Source organism: Notolabrus celidotus, chromosome 18 (assembly GCF_009762535.1).
Source record: "Notolabrus celidotus isolate fNotCel1 chromosome 18, fNotCel1.pri, whole genome shotgun sequence".
NCBI lineage: Eukaryota > Metazoa > Chordata > Actinopteri > Labriformes > Labridae > Notolabrus > Notolabrus celidotus.
In genome coordinates, this window is record NC_048289.1 from 29,645,614 (window position 1) to 29,661,469 (window position 15,856).

Below are 15,856 nucleotides of genomic sequence, written 5' to 3' on the forward strand. Positions count from 1 at the left end.
CGTTTCAGCAGCAGATTAGTGACCGGAGGTTTGAGGGTAGTATTTGTGCATCCACAGACTCGTGTCCCAGTCTTTAGTTGTTACTCCTCAGTGAAATATTTTGTATCGTGCATCCCTGCATTTATTCATACTGTGATCATCTTGACTGATCTGCCTCTTTCATGTCACTCTCTTCTCACCCTGTCTGTGTTTCTGCTCTGCCAGATGCTCTCTGCAACCTGGACATCCCCGTCATCGACGTGGACCTGGACGGTATTTTTGACTTGCCCCACATCTCCCCCTTCAGGAACTCAGTGGCGCTGTTCGGGTCGACCAACTACAAAGCAGAGTCGGAGGAGGAGTCTGAGAGCACAGTGCTATGACGCCACTGAGTTCCCTCACAACTTCTGCTACTGCTGCACCGTCTCGCTCTGAAAAAAAAGAAACAAACACACACACCCCGACACTCATTCACCGACCTTTTACCTCTCAAGCTGCATCACATCAACCTCGATCTGGAAGTCTTCATCACCCAAACGCATCTCCTCCAAAAAATAAACACACACGGTTCAAGTCAAAGAAAACACAAAAGAAATCACGAGGTCTTTGGGACGCTGTCGGCAGGAAACTTATCATCAGACGCACATTTCTCCATTTTTGTGTAAGCTGGAAACATGTTTTTTAATTTAATATTTTATGTTCCTTTCTGCCTTATTTGATTCACTGCAATATTGCCTTTAACTTCACACAAGAGAGTGGAAACAGGCCGCTGGGAGGAGAGAGCGCTCTTTGCTGCTGTTGTTGTTTCTCCAGTGAATTTAAGACATACTGTACATCTGTCCCGCCAACACTACGGCTTTTTTTTATTATTCTTTATCTCCGTTTTCCTTCCTCCCATCTCAAGCTCATCCTTCATTCCCAGGGGTGTCAGTTGAAATAGCCTCTTTTGGCACACGGTGGCAACAACCCCCAGATTTCTGTCCCACCTGAGCGTTCACTGTGAGTGTGCCAGTATGTTGTTTTTACGGAAAGTGTGTGTGCGTGTGTGTTTGTTTGGTAACTGTACTTTATGATGTTGCACTGTTGGTGTCGTGGAGCGTAAACAGGAATGCATGTTTTAGACGTTTAGGAAAAAGAACTCCCAGGTTGCAAAGAGGTAATCAGTCCAATCACACTTTCACTGTATTTACAAGGCATTCAATGAGGATATCAATCACTGAATATTTATTGTTAATACTGTACATTTTCAGAATATATGACACCATCAACACTATAAATCAGATGATATTTTGTATCGACGTACAGGAGAGCTATAAAGAGACCATATTATCCAGAGAGAATAGAGTTTATGCTGTCAGGGAGTTTTAAATCTATGAGATACATTATTTATGAAAGGTATAAAACAGGAGGGTTCACATGGCTTTTTGATAACGCTAAATGTCTGGTAAGGTAGGAAATGAAAAGAAAAAATCGTGACTGCACTTCATTGTCTTGGCAGCAGGCAAAGTTGCATGTGGTTTTAATTTATAAACGTGAAGCTGAATCAACAGAGACAACGATGATGTAAAGGTTTGCTGTTATGGAGTCTGAAGTGTGCCGCCACGACGTGTGGTTAAAGCTGCAGTGAGGAGTTTTTCACTGGATATGAAAAAGGCTGGAATTTATATTGATGCCCATTATTAAGCGATTAAAATAAACAAAAAATCCGGTCTTAAAATATGGAGCCCATGCAGAAGTTCTAAAAACTGCAGTTCATCAAGCGTCCACTGGAGGCTGGCTGCAGAAAAAACAGGAAACCACATACACACCCATTCAAAGAAGACGATCTTTACAGCAGAAATAAACATGTTTACAGCCTGGTTAAAAAACACGGTTTAGGTCTGAAGAGCTAATTTCTCTATCGGCACACACTGTACGGGGGTAACCCGGTATTTTCAAAGATATGAAACTTATGAGTTTTGCCCAAATAAGGGCATGGCTGACTTGATTGACAGGCAAAAAGGGCTAAAGGCCCGCCTCTTTACCTCACACTAGCTCGGACAAAGTTTGGTTGTGTTCAGCATTTCCAATATTGCTCCACCAGGTGACGATTAGCTTCAAAACAGCGCTTTAGAAACAGATTGGTGACGTCACGGATACTACGTCCATTATTTATAGTCTATGCTCATGCTACAGAAAAATCCACATCACAGAATCTCAGTGACAGAAAGAGGATGAGATTATTTATTAAAAATCATGACTTCCACATGTAGAGGACCAAAATCAGCAAAGAAATAAGGCAAACTGCTTTGTCCACAGGGGGCGCCAAAATCAACACACAGGAGCTTTAAATTAATGATTACATTTAGTTTAGCAGCCGTCGTGTATCAACAGGAGTAGGGTGGGCAATCAGAACTCCTCCTAATGCTGCTTTCCGTTTGTGAGACAAACTTTTAGTTCCTGCAGTTCCTCGAGTGTCCACTAGAGGTTGGTTCAAAAGTCAAAGGAACCCTATTAGTCAAATGTTAAAATGTCCATTTCAACGGTAGAAACAAACATGTTTACAGCCGCTAGCAAAACACAGTTTGGGCTGAATAACACATTTCTCTATACGTACACACCGTAAGGGGTAGATGTTTTATTTGGCATAATCAGGGGCGGGGCTGACTTGATCCACATCTTCCCTTTTTTTCCGGTTCATCAAAAGTTAGGGTTCAGTCAGTTGCAATCAACTGCCATAAATGGGCTTTGAATCGCCTCTTCAGAAACAAACTACATCCATGTTTTATATTGTTTATGGTCGTACCGCTTAACGTACCAAGTAATCACCAAATTTAAATATTATTCAAGCCTTGAAAAAAATCAGTTATTGGAAAAATTAAATGAAGAATCAAAGAACGTTTTAATTGTTATGTTTCCATTTGAATATTAAATATGAATCCAACGTTTAAAGGCCAAATAAGAAAAATGAATAATCACTTGATGTCGGCTCGTCTGAGAAACAGGGCACACTTCAGGCCCCATATGGAGCCCAAACCTGTTAGAAAGAATCGTCCCCAGTAAGGCGTTGTCCCTCCACATGAGCAAGAACATGCAGGTAAAAGATTGCATCCTCCTGCCCTGAGTTAAAACAATCCTACCACATCATCATGAAACACTGAACACAGTCACAGTCTCAGAAAAAGGTGCTATTCTTGTCCAAAACAAGCTGCAGCTCCGGCGGCAAAATAAGCACATTCCTTTCTCTGTCAGTGCAGTTTCAGTTTCAGTCATCTCACCTCGCAGCTCAGAGGAACTCTGAACTCTGATGAAGCTGATATTTTTGGTCTATAGTACTGAACCAGAGGCACGTGCAAAGGTATGTGTATATGTGTTTATTTTGATGAGAGTATTTATACAGAGATATTTCTGAATCCTTTTTACTGGCTCTGAGGAGACGTGGTTGTTTCCACTACAAACGAATCATATCTGAGAATTAAAAAAAAAAAGAAACACGGGACCAGATTTACCTGCTGTTGCACTGAACAGGAAGTCAGGAAGCTCAGCTGGAGAAAAAACTTGAATATCACTAAAACTGGAGTGACATACGACAGCAACAGTTTGTTATTTGCCTTGTGGTGGGTTTCGTTGTGACCTATCCAGATTTGTAAGACTTTCCATTTCCTCCTGAGAACATCCTCTGAACATGGCCTCAAAGTCACTGTGCTGCTCTGCCATCTTCAAAGTGCGATATTACTCACAGGACTTACTCTGTAAATACCAGAGCATCTGTACATAACATGTTCTGTATATACCGAGAGGGGAGAATTTTAAATATATGTATAAATAGATATATACAAATACTGTATTGAAAATATAAATGATGATGATGAACATTATAAAATTATACTGTACATATAATATTATGATGTTAAAGGTTCTAGCACAATATTGGCACATTCACACAAAATAACACAGAGTAGACTTTGCACAGTAGAAGCATTTTATGGTGCAGCAGCTTTCATGGCGCTGACGTAGATCACAGTTACAGTTAGTTTGTAGAGTTTTAGAAATAAAAACCACCGCTTAAAGCTCCTGTGAGGAGTTTCTGAGTGCTCATGAAACACGTTGAATTAACAGTGACCGACAAAAGCAAGCATAACCATTGGCGATAACACTGACAGTTTCTTTGTGGTATATTTCGATGCCTGTGAGGGGAAGGTGTCACCCTTTTTAAATGATACACTTCACTTTGAAAACACAGCAGGATGAGATATTTGGGACTTCCACCAGATCCTTGTCCGGTCCGTGTCCGATCCGTGTCCAGTCCATCTCCGAACCGCTACGGAGCAGGACCGCCAGACAGCTGGAGTCATGTGACCGAGGTTTTCCCGTGGTAATTACTGAATCAAGGTCTTGAGGAGTGTTTTATTCTGAAAATTAACCGGATGTTTTCATTTTGTTTTGGTGAAACCTGACTTCCTGTCCCGCTCCATCTGCTCTGTTGAGATTGATGCGTCGCGCTCCGGCATCCGGTGAACGTAGAAGTCTTGTGTATCTGATCCGGAGGGCTCCGACCTGCTGGATCGCAATGGAGCAGATCCAGTGGAAGTTAACACATTGACTAGAATAGAAACCTATCAGATCCGGTGCTGTGACGGATTGGAGACGGACCGGACACGGATCTGGTGGTATTTTGCCGTTAAAGGTGTTGGGTAGAGTCGAGGCCAGAGAAGCAGGGTGCAGGTTCCTCCACTTGAAACCTAGAAAACTCTGATTTAAGAAGCTGTCTTTGTGCGCTTGCTGAAACAATTGATGCATAACTTAAGCGTTCAGGTTAGAGATGGAGGCTACAGATACCTGTCTTTTCCTTGCTAGTAATGATCCAATCCTACTAAATTCAGAGTATCTCTTTCATACAAGAGCACCAATCAGATAAAACTGATTATTGCTTGTATTAGAGACGTTTAGAAGCAAATTATCTCCTAGTTGTATCAACAGAAATTCAAATTCTGACTCCCCTACTCGTCTAAAGATAAGACTCAATATGCTTATCTTAGGATCATAGAGTCTGCAGGTAAACAATGTCCGGCATCTGGAAAAAATAGAAGTCTTGTGTATCTGATCCAGAGGGCTCCGACCTGCTGGATCAGGAACGCAGTTGAAACGCAACGGAGCAGATCCAGTGGAAGTTAACACATTGACTAGGATAGAAACCTATCAGATCTGGTGCTGTGACAGATCAGAGACGGACCGGACATGGATCAGGTGGAATTTGGCCGTCACTTATGAACAGGACAAATCAGCCAAGATGTAGAGTACCACTTTGTCCACAGGGGGCGCCAAAATCGACACAAACAGAAAGTTTCTCACAGGAGCTTTAAGCTTTCAAAAATACATTTTCTGCACTGAGGGGGGCAAATGATCAATAATTTCGGTATCAAATTACATGTTGATTTAAGTCTTAAGTAAAATGCCCAATGTTATTGAAAAATCATCACAATCTTCTTCAGAGTCTGAAGAGGTAAACAGGAAAATATGAGGTAGTCAGTTACAATCAAACCGTGAAGTTATCGCTGATTCATTTTAATCATTTAATATTTTATTCTACAAGCTCTACTGCGATCATTACACATCATTAGGAGCAATCCGAGTAGATCAGCTGACCACAGAGTTAAAAAAAAAAGAAGCTGTAGTTAAAATTTGGCCGTGCTGAGTTGAATGGTGTCCTGTCTGTGTCTGGATTTCTGTGTTACAATGTGCTGCTCTTCGTTTTGTACTAAAGGCTTTCAGATTAAGGCGTGTACATAAAGTATCCATCAAACACAACTTTATTAACAATAAAACTAGCGGCAAGAGATTCCAGAGACAGTTTCCAGTATTACAGCTTTTGTGAGCATGCCCTTTCAGCTCTGAAGTATGAAGGCCTTTTTTTTTTACCTGAATAGGAATGTACTGGTGATAGATGATGTTGTGGACATTGAAGTAAAAGAGGGTGGTGATTCATTGGTTCAAGTGTTAATTAAAGTGTGTTAAGTCCCGGCTTGGGGAGAGGGAGGGTGGGGGTGTTAGGTTTCGACATTGTCCCGTGTGAAACTCGGCAGCATGCTTTTTAACCATGCCTATGAAAAATGTCTCATCTTTGGTCCTATATAAATGTGCTTGTATTTATTTTTTATAAGATAGATCGACCTTTATAAAAGAAAAGTAATCCAGTGCTGCCCCCGATCTTTTCTACTCTAACTCATCGTTCATTCTGCTCAACAGTTCTTTGGTTCCAACATTAACCGTTTGTCTTCACCGTGTGTCGTTGTCGTCACGTTGCTATAGTTCAATCAACCCTTTTTTTATCTCAATGCAAACTAAAGAAGCACATCAGAACAGAGACGCAGATTCTCCCCACTCAAGAGAAGACTGTTCGTGCCCAAAATACTGCTGAAATCTCTTTCTATGACTTTACACTCGAGCAAGAAGAAAAAAAACCTGCTTTGTTTTTATTACAGTTTGTAGATTACACTGTGGTGCATGCAGCCATTACAAACACATCTCCCATCATCTTTGGTTTCAGTTCCTAGTAATGGGGCCAAAATAAAAAGGGAACACATCAAGGGATCTTTTTAGACTCATAGGTTCTTTGTGTCAAACTGTACCGATGCTGTGGACTCTTGAGAGTTTATAGTAAAGAGGAAATGCCTTTTCTTGAACACGGTATCTCCCGGTCACCACGTGGAACACAGTGTACAGTGAGAGAAAATAAAATTAACCTCATCCGAATGTTGAAACTATTAAAATGTTTTTATATTACTCGGGCTTCCTGTGCTTTTTCGTGTTCAGTCTCAACTTTTAGAGGGGTCCAAAGAGGAGCCGGGGAAGTGCTGGAGGATGTTGGTATCAAACTGTCACAGTGATTTCTCTCTGCTAGGACGCCTTCGTCACATCCAAGGTGCCTCAGTGAAGGCCAAACACGTTCTGCAGAGGCATAAAACATTTGGATTACTTTTTTGAACGCAGGGTAAATTTTAAAGTGGCAGACAGTGACAGCGCCGAAAGCCCCCCGAGCATGCAGGGCCCTGCGATGACAGAGCATCCATGCTGTGTGAAAGCTGTTAAACGGCTTAATATCAGCCTTCAACACACACCTTTCACGGTCAAAATACGGCGTTCTCCCTGCAAAGAGGCATCAATCAGTTGTGATGGTAATGCAGAGCCTGTTGAGCCATCAAGTCATGCAGGTAGTGAGGGGAACGGAGAATGTGCTTGTAGAGCAAAGAGTCATTTAAACAGACATTTAAACAAGAGTGAGAGACATCAATGCAGCTTTATGAGGCTGTGAAGACAACAAAGAACTACTGATCTCAGCCTCTGAGTGGCGCTAGAGGAACAGTCAGAGGAGCAGCGAGATCACTAAAAAATCTCTGTGATATCTGTACCAACATAACAAAACAATATCTGCCATGAAAAATGAAAAGTGCAAATATCTTAAGACAAAAAAAGGTAAAAGAGAAATAGGAACACAGAGTTAGGAATCCCTATCAGAGCCCATATGAAACGTCCATGTTTACAGCCAATCATAGGTAAGTAATATTTTGCAGAGGAAATAACCACTAGCACTTCCCATCTGTAGTATGGGAGGTAGAGCCTTCAGTTATCAGATCCCTCTCCTTTGGAATCATCTACCAGTCAAGGTCCAGGAGGCAGACACCCTCTCTACTTTTAAGAGTAGGCTTCAAACTTTCCTTTTTGATAAAGCTCATAGTTAGAGCTGGATCAGGCTTGGACCAGCTCTTAGTTATGCTGCTATAGGCTTACACTCTTCCTGTCCCATTAAAGTTACTAACCATAGACCTTTCTGGAGTCCCTGAGCTCCCTTGTCTCGTAGGTTCCTCTCTGCCAGACTCCAGCTGCTACAACTACTACTATCCGTCTCCCCACTATCATCTCTCTCTCTCTTCATCTCCCTCTATCCCTCTCTCCAACACGGTCTCAGCAGATGTGTGTCTAACATGAGTCTGGTCCTGCTGGAGGTTTCTGCCTGTTAAAGGAAGTTTGTCCTTGCCACTGTAACTTGCTAAATGCTGCAAAGTGCTCTGCTCATGGTGGATTAAGATGAGACCAGACTGAGTCCTGTCTGTACGATTGGACTGGATCTTATCTTATCTTGATGTTGGGTCTTTGTTAATAATAGAACATAGAGTACGGTCTAGACCTGCTCTGTTTGGAAAGAGTCTGAGGGGAACGTTTGTTGGGATTTGTGGCTTGATTGATCTTCTGAATCTGCTGCTACTTTGCTAGAATTATGTCCCCATGAAAAGGAGTGATAGCTGCAGGTTCTCCCATGGAAACCAATTCTGAAAGCTCATGAACTTTTCTCCATCAACAAATTACCGCTCATGCAAGTTGTGTTGGAGTGAGGGCTGGAATATTAGACGGATAAAAGGAGGACTCTTAGCCTGGCTAAAGGCTATTTTTGGGGGAGCTGGCCCTTTAAAATAATTGGATTTGGATGTTGTGTATATTCTACATGACTGGAACTGCTAAAATTTGCACTCTAGTTTAGGAAAATGTATTTATGTCTTTAAATACTACTTTTATACTTTTCTTTGTACCAATAGGATTTTTGTCTTTTAGAATTTAAGATTTTGATTTAGGTTTCTATATTTATGGCCCATACTGTCTTGTTGTGAGTACCTTGTGTGTGTGAGCTCACTTGGCAATAAAGCTTTCTTCAATTTTAGAATCTTGAAACTTGAAACCTGCATTATGAGCTCTTACCTTTGACCTTTTGTTGAAGAAGTTAAACCGTGGTGAGGCAGCTGCTTCTTATAACTTGACCTGTGAAGCAAACACATAAAAGTTGACTCTGTGTTTCTTTCTTCCCTCTTACTTTGTTTCATATGTGAGAAAGGTAAACACTATTATCCAACATTAAACTATAACACTCTAGATCCCACATGAGCCAGAAGACGCCTCTTACCAAAGTCCATGTTGACGTGTAACGGTGAGTCGTACAGCTGAAGATACCGCTCTGGGGTCAAGAGTTCGTCTCTGTCGAGGAGTTTGTCCAGCAGCTTCTGAGAGACGATCAGTCCTGGAGTTTCATCGAGCACGGCTCCAGGTACAACCTAAAGGTGAAAACAAACTATAAACCTGACACTGATTGATTCTTTAAGTTACAGAAACTGCAAAACTCTGTTAAAGTAGACAAACCTTAGATATCTCTGTGTGTTCAGACAGTTTCTGCATCCCTGATAAGACAGAGCAAACCAGAGTCTCCGTGTCCTCCTCGTCATCCTCAAACTTCTTCGCTGCAGCGTCCCCGACAGCCTGATCTGCACTGAGAACCTTCAGTCACCAACATCAGACACTCAGTCACACAGATTATACTTCATATGGAAATCACACAGTCCACTAACAAGAGCAACAACCTGCATAAATGCATTGTGTCTCATTAATGTGACCTTAAAGATAAAAAACAAACCTTGTAGCTCCACTGTTGGAACAGCCTGCTCTCAGGATCATGTTCCACAAACACGACCTTTGGATCCTCCATCAGGATACTACAATGAAATGTGAGAATAAGGGAACATTGTTTCATATTCAGTACAATAAGGTATATTGTTTTGTTCGACAAAGACCTCATGATGATGTGCAGGAACATATTTACATAATTTAATTTCAAGGGTTTGTTTACAACACATCATCTACTGTTTACCTGTAGAAGAAGAAAGCAGACTCACCATTCCTGCTGTTGTTGCATCTTTTTCAGGTCTTTAAGAACAGAGAGCAGAACCTCCCTGGATGACTGGAGCAGAGCCACACAGAAACAAACATATTACTCTACAAACTGTCATCAAAGACGGACACTGTGAGTAATCATGTGCTGTAAAACTTACCTCAATAACGTGCAGCACACAGGATGGGTAAATTAAAAGGAGTCCTGTCATCTGGTCCAGGATGTACTGTTTGCTGAGCTGGAAGTTGAGTCTTTCATAATGAGCTGCATGGACACAGAATAAAAGAAGTGTTAGTTTGGGGCGACTGAGCAGCCTGACAACATGTAAGCACAGCTGTGTTGTCAAAACACACTTCAAGTGTATCCAAGGGACTCTATTGTGAGCTTTATACTTTTATTTTTGTCCAAGAACTCCAACCGAAAGGCTTTCACACAGACATCCGTTCACATCCAGAGGTGTCAAAGCTGTAAAAGTGCTCAAAGAAGAGAAAGAAGGACGCCTTTTACTGCTTTCAGTGTGACTGCAGCTTGTTTTTGTGGTTTTAAAAGGTTGAAAATCTATGAGATCTACGGTTTAGTTAGCAACAGCATCAATGAAATACTGCCATCCTCCATTTTCCCTGAGAGAGAGAGCTGGATTAAATATGTGTACTTCATTGATTAGTCAGTAGAATTTAAATGCCTCATTATCACACGCTGAGCTTTTGTGCTCTCTTTCTTTGTAGCTGTAAGGTAACAGTGTGCTGACCTCCAACTTCTGTCCTGTCAGCAAGATGATGAGGGAGACGAGCCATCACGATCAGCCGCTGCAGCACGGTCTTCTGTCAAGACAATAAAGAGAAGTGTCAGAAAGCTGAAGGGCAGAGGTGCTGAAACACTTGCAGTGCTTTGTCACATAATAAACTCATACAGGAAGATACATGGATACACAAATCAAATGCAAGTTTCTTATTTTATATTTAAACACGTTTGATACGAACCACATCTTCATCCACATCTTTCCTCTTTGCCATGAGCTGGTGAAATAAACTAGTCCCACTTTTATCCTCTTTCTCCGTGACTTTCAAAGTGCTCAGTTCCTCCATCCTACTCTCCCTACGCCCAGCTCAAGCACTGAGTGAGTGAAGTGAAGTCTAAGCGAGTTGCGTGCCTTCACTGTTTATAAAAGCCTTCATCCTAGAAACCTATTGTTCAAGAGACGCTATAAAACGTCCTCTGATGCAGTTCAGTGTACACTAGTCAAAACAAACGAGCCAATCACAGGGCAGGACAGAGGACAAAGCTCTTGAGATTATGTTTTTCTGGCCCGTTGATCTCAGGATGGTGTTTTTGAAAGCCCTGATTTCAGCCTGTATGAAACACTTCATTCCAGCTACTGTCCTCCACAGCACTCTTGAATCCTCCTCCACTGTTGCCATGCTACAAAATCATGTTTTATATTTACAATGACAAATTATGAGATGCTGACCTGGAAAGTTTGAAAAGGGACCCAAAAAAAACCCTGGTGCAACAGGCCACAGGGCAGGATGTTTCTGTCTGGTAAGTTTACGGATGTTCGGCCCTTTTAAGAGGACTCACCAATTGGTGATGTCACTAATTCAGCAAATCTCGTGTCACTCTGCCGCAATTCTCATGTGACTTTTAGAACGACAGTAGCTCAGTCCATAGGGACTTGGCTTGGGAACTGAAGATTCGCCGGTTGGAGTCCCAGTATGGACGAAGTTTGGCAAGTGGACTGGTGGCTGGAGAGGTGCTGGTTCACTTGCCTGGGCACTGCTGAGGTGCCCTTGAGCAAGGCACCGAACTCCCATCTGCTCAGGGTGCGCTGGTTGATGGCAGCATCCTCCCTAAGCATGTCCACTGCATGTGTGTGCATGATTGTATATATATACTGTGTGTGTAGCATGTCCAAAAAATAGCACGAGTGAAAAAATTGAATTTCCTCCCTGGGGATTAATAAAGTACCTTTCTTTCTTCTTCTTCTAAACTAGATGTTCAGAGCATCCTGGGATTAGTCCAACACAAGTTTAGCTCACAGTTTAAAACTATTCCTACCTTTAGTATTGATGTCCAACATTGAAATTGAATATATATTTGTAAATTGAATGCAATTTATTTTGGGGCAAGTCTGTAGAGAAGCCTAAACATCTGAATATAATGCAGGCTATATCTCAGACTTCCATAATTTCTTCTAAGTTTAGAGAAAGGGAGTCAGGACAGTCAGGAGGTCTCTGTGAGTATTAAAAGGCTGTAACACTCGGGTAACACTGTAATATTCTCCTTCCTGTTGTGGACAGTAACGTTTAACGTCATTACGTCACAGAGCGTCAGCCGTTAGCGCACAGTTGGTCAGCTATAAAGCTAGCTTGTTCCAATCCAGACGCTCCGGTACAAACCTCTCTCAGTCTGCCGAGTCTAACATCAAACAGAGACAGTATTCGGTTTTCTTCTTCCTCCGAGTCTCCCTCTTCCCAGAGGTTGACTGAGAAGTTGTTGTTTTTGTGTGAGGACGTGATGGCGCCGCTTGTAGACATAGCGAGAAATGTTTGGTTACCATGACAACACGTAGTACGGTGCGTCTTACGTCACCACGACGTAGTGTTTTATTTTGAAAGGACGTACAAATAACCATTAACAAACCATTACTCTTTGTGAATGGAGTAGATATTACAAGGTACAATGTTCTCATAGACATAAAGGAAACTACATTTATACTAAACGAAAAAAAAAACTCCACGTGGGAATTTTTTAATTTTTTTAATTTTACATAAATTGGCATTATACACGGCTGTTACTGTACAAATTTACTATCCCTAATATAATAAAATAATTAAAATGTAAAGGAAAACATAATATATATCCTACAACTTCTTTCACATCAAAATTTGCTTTACTGAGAAACCAATGTGATTTTTTTTTCCAAAAGGAAGAAGACATTATAAGGCATTTATTTTATGAATGCCAAGTAACAAAATTATTCTGGGAAGACATAATTTTGTTGCCAATTTTATGAATTGCACTATTAAATCAACCCTTAAAACATAAAAGTGAAACTAAGAAGTTGCAACAGAAGTTGGTAAATTGTATATACATATATATATATGTAACTAAACAATTTATATATATATATCCAAATTTAATAAAACTAACTCAGCTTTTCAAATTTTGTCACTGAATGTAATTACTACATTGACTCTTTAAAATGTAAACACAACAAAAAAGCCGTACACACTTTAGATTTAGTACAAGATTTATTTTAAGATTGCATATTAATCTAATTTCACTGTTTATTGGTTCTTTTTTTTTTTATCTCTTTTCATGTATCATATTATTTCATCAAGAATGATAATGTCATGTCTGATAAAGCTCTGTAATTTATTTTATTTTCCTTAAATGCATTGTAATATGTATAATTATACGTATGCAAGTGTCCTATAATATATGTACTGTTATCCTGCACCTTCAATAAAGGTTTCTTCCAAAAAAAAATAATAATAATAACATAATGCCAAAAAATATAGTAATTAATAGAAAATATGAAGAGGAAAACAAATGAAGTACCATTTGTTTTGTGACTTGGTTTATCTTATATAAAGAAAAATAAATAACCACATAAAATATTCTGGTATGAAAAGTATTGTACTAAAATACCAGCAGGTGGTGCCAGTTTACCGTTAACTGCGTAAAATGCGCAGTTTGTGTGCAGCAGTGACGCCTGACAATACAGAAACAGAGCACGCAAATATAGAGCAAATTCTCTTTTAATACTGTTTTTTTTTTTGCAATTTATTATTTCTCTAACAAGAATATGACGTTGAAACATTTTTCTTGAATTAGCTGGTTCCCCAAATATTTTTAATTCCCTAATTGTGGCTTTATCTGGGGAGATTTTTGTTTAAAATTCTACATTCACGTTATTTTGGTGGATTAAAAAAAATATTTATCATCAGATTTTTCTGCATTTGATCTGTCCTTATAATGATCACACTATTAAGCTCTTAAAAATAGACCACATTAAAAAAGCTGAGACGCGTGTTCAGGGTGTAGTGCGCTTTAAATCCCCTGGCAGGAGGAGGAGGAGGAGGAGGAGATCACAGCCTCACAGCAGAGAGAGGAGACGGACGCTCGGCCTCACAGCTCACTCCACCGAGCAGAATGGACCGATAAACATCACGGTTTGAGGCGATGTTCAGGTACGAAATGCAACATATTGTTCTTAATCTTGTCCTGTTTGAAAATCTACTGAAACAAAAAAAAACTGGAACCAGCATGTCGGTGAATGTTTGGCTGCTCGTTTGGTCGGTGCATGGCTGGTTTGCACACCCAGTTTTGACAGCTGAGTCCAGCATCTTTTTCCTTTTATTTTATTTCAAGTGCTTTTCTTTGATGCCTGTTTTTAATTGCACTTTAAATGCATCTATTCACTTTTTAAAATTCCTGTTTAATGTGTATATCATTATCATTTGATCCGTGTTCAACAGGGTCAGACTCCTTTTGGATTAAAACCTTATCACCAGGGAGGATACGGAATTAATATGTATTAATAGTAAAATTGTAGGGTGGAGTTTGGTGGATTTAATCTCAGACACATTTTTTTCCCTTCTCATAAATTCACCTTTAAAAAGACTATATGGGAATATAATCCCACAATTCACATTCAGAGGCTATCCAGCTCATGCAGTTTGCATGAGGTAAAAGTGCTTTTCTTAAAATTTGATGCCTTTTTTTTTTTTTTTTTAATTCCAGAACTATTTCAGGCCCCTTCATGATGCTGTCAAAATGGCTTTTATTGCCTTTTCCTCTCCTGTGATAACGTTTGAGTTTCCCTCCAGGCTTCAGTTTAAGTGGTTCAATGTAATTTGAAGTTGAATTATTCAGGAGATCACAGAGGGATGATTTATTTCCTTGGGAAAGTAGAGCAGGAATCTGTGACTGCAAGAGCAGCCAGGAGCAAATTTGTAGCTATTAAGATTTTCTGTTTGACTTTATAATGTTGAGTTCAGTTAGTATTTCCTGATTTTAGGGTGTTTTGTGCAGTTTTACTTCTTTAAACATGAATCTCTCTGACAAACTAAATAGTAATGTGCTTAAAATGGCAAATCACATTAATATATAGCCTGCTATCACTGTTTTTAATGGTTGGGAAGTGTTTTATTGAATGTCAAGTGAACTCAAGCTGGAGGTTGGCATTTCCCAGAGGCATGGATTGACCTTGCCTGTCTCTCCTTCTTACCTGTTATCTTTCTCATACTTTTAATCCTCTCCTCCAAGTATTTTCACTGCTAAGACTCCTATCTGCTTTACATTGGGGCATAAGATTTTTAGACATGCAAAATCCAGATTAGTATTTAGTCTATCTACAGTTAACTATAGTCTGAAAATTCAACATGCTTTTACACTTTATTTGTATTTATTTATTTTTTACATTTATATATATATCTTGTTTTTCTTTCTTTATTTAGAGAAGTGTTATATAAATAAAGATTATTAGTATTGTTATAATTGGTAAACTGAAAAGGCATTTTTGGTTCAATTACAAAGATTCCCAGAACATACTCAAAAGCAATATCCACTACTATATGTTTATTTTAGTAAAAAGCTTACTGATTTAGACATATTTTAATTTCCTTTCTTGCAAAGTATTAAACAAGAAGTTTAATATTGTTTGTGTGTTTAGTTGAAGCTACATGAGTTAGCTCCGGCTAGCATCTAAATGCTGTTAGCAGGAGAAACGGCTAACACAGAAAGCTCTTTCAACTGTTTTTACATTTTAATTGTTGTATTGAGTGAAAAAAAAACAAGATGCAACGAATTTTGAGCTTAAATAAACGCTAGTGAAAGTAGAAATGAACAGTGATATGAACCCTGCTAGCTAACATTAATCAAAAGTGATGCTACAGGTTAAGCTAACTTCAGGAGCTAACTGACTGTAGCTTCATGTTTTGGTGTGGAGTCAATCTTCTCTTACTCATGAGCAAGAAAAAGGACGTTTTCTCAAGTATTCATTTGAAAACATAATTAAACATGTATTTTTTTTATTTTGTAGATAACATTAAAGAGGAGTCCAACATTTTTTGATTCCTGAAGGTGCTAGTTTAGTGAATTAGCAGCAAAAGTAACTTAAAGCTACTTTAGTAATTTAGTGTCCGTCCTCCTTTCATCTGTCATTTAACCCTCCTGTTATGT

General features: G+C 39.7%; 3 protein-coding genes across 8 annotated transcripts in view; 2 read left to right on the forward strand and 1 right to left on the reverse strand.

Moving 5' to 3' along the window:
• LOC117830187 (rho GTPase-activating protein 44-like) overlaps window positions 1-681 on the forward strand; it is a 27,254-nt gene extending 26,573 nt beyond the window's left edge. Inside the window, exon 10 of the mRNA XM_034708193.1 lies at window positions 205-681. Coding sequence (XP_034564084.1) covers window positions 205-362 — 158 coding nt within the window. The 3' untranslated portion in view covers window positions 363-681. The remainder of the gene's footprint in view (window positions 1-204) is intronic.
• Window positions 97-12,248, reverse strand: LOC117830189 (testis-expressed protein 47). Of its 3 annotated transcripts, none has more exons than XM_034708200.1 (9): window positions 12,067-12,248; window positions 10,419-10,491; window positions 9,831-9,934; window positions 9,675-9,739; window positions 9,416-9,494; window positions 9,145-9,279; window positions 8,912-9,059; window positions 8,710-8,769; window positions 97-410 (listed from the first exon to the last, which is right to left on the reverse strand). In XM_034708200.1, exons 1-8 carry the CDS (start codon window positions 12,202-12,204, stop codon window positions 8,732-8,734), a joined length of 780 nt encoding a protein of 259 aa, XP_034564091.1. In that variant the 5' UTR covers window positions 12,205-12,248; the 3' UTR covers window positions 97-410; window positions 8,710-8,731. The 3 variants fall into 3 exon arrangements, with proteins under 3 accessions (XP_034564091.1, XP_034564090.1, XP_034564092.1); XM_034708199.1 differs by lacking the exon at window positions 97-410 and adding an exon at window positions 6,406-6,906 and having other exon boundaries at window positions 12,067-12,247; XM_034708201.1 differs by lacking the exon at window positions 97-410 and adding an exon at window positions 7,171-7,196.
• The window catches only part of LOC117830188 (nuclear distribution protein nudE-like 1-B), a 23,940-nt gene continuing 20,294 nt past the window's right edge, over window positions 12,211-15,856 (forward strand). For 3 of the 4 annotated variants that reach the window (XM_034708196.1, XM_034708194.1, XM_034708195.1), the window contains exons 1-2: window positions 12,211-12,243; window positions 13,740-13,863. In XM_034708196.1, the coding sequence (XP_034564087.1) occupies window positions 12,226-12,243; window positions 13,740-13,863 (142 nt within the window). In that variant the 5' untranslated portion in view covers window positions 12,211-12,225. Of the gene's footprint in view, window positions 12,244-13,730; window positions 13,864-15,856 lie in introns of those variants that run through there. The other variant, XM_034708198.1, reaches the window with a different exon arrangement.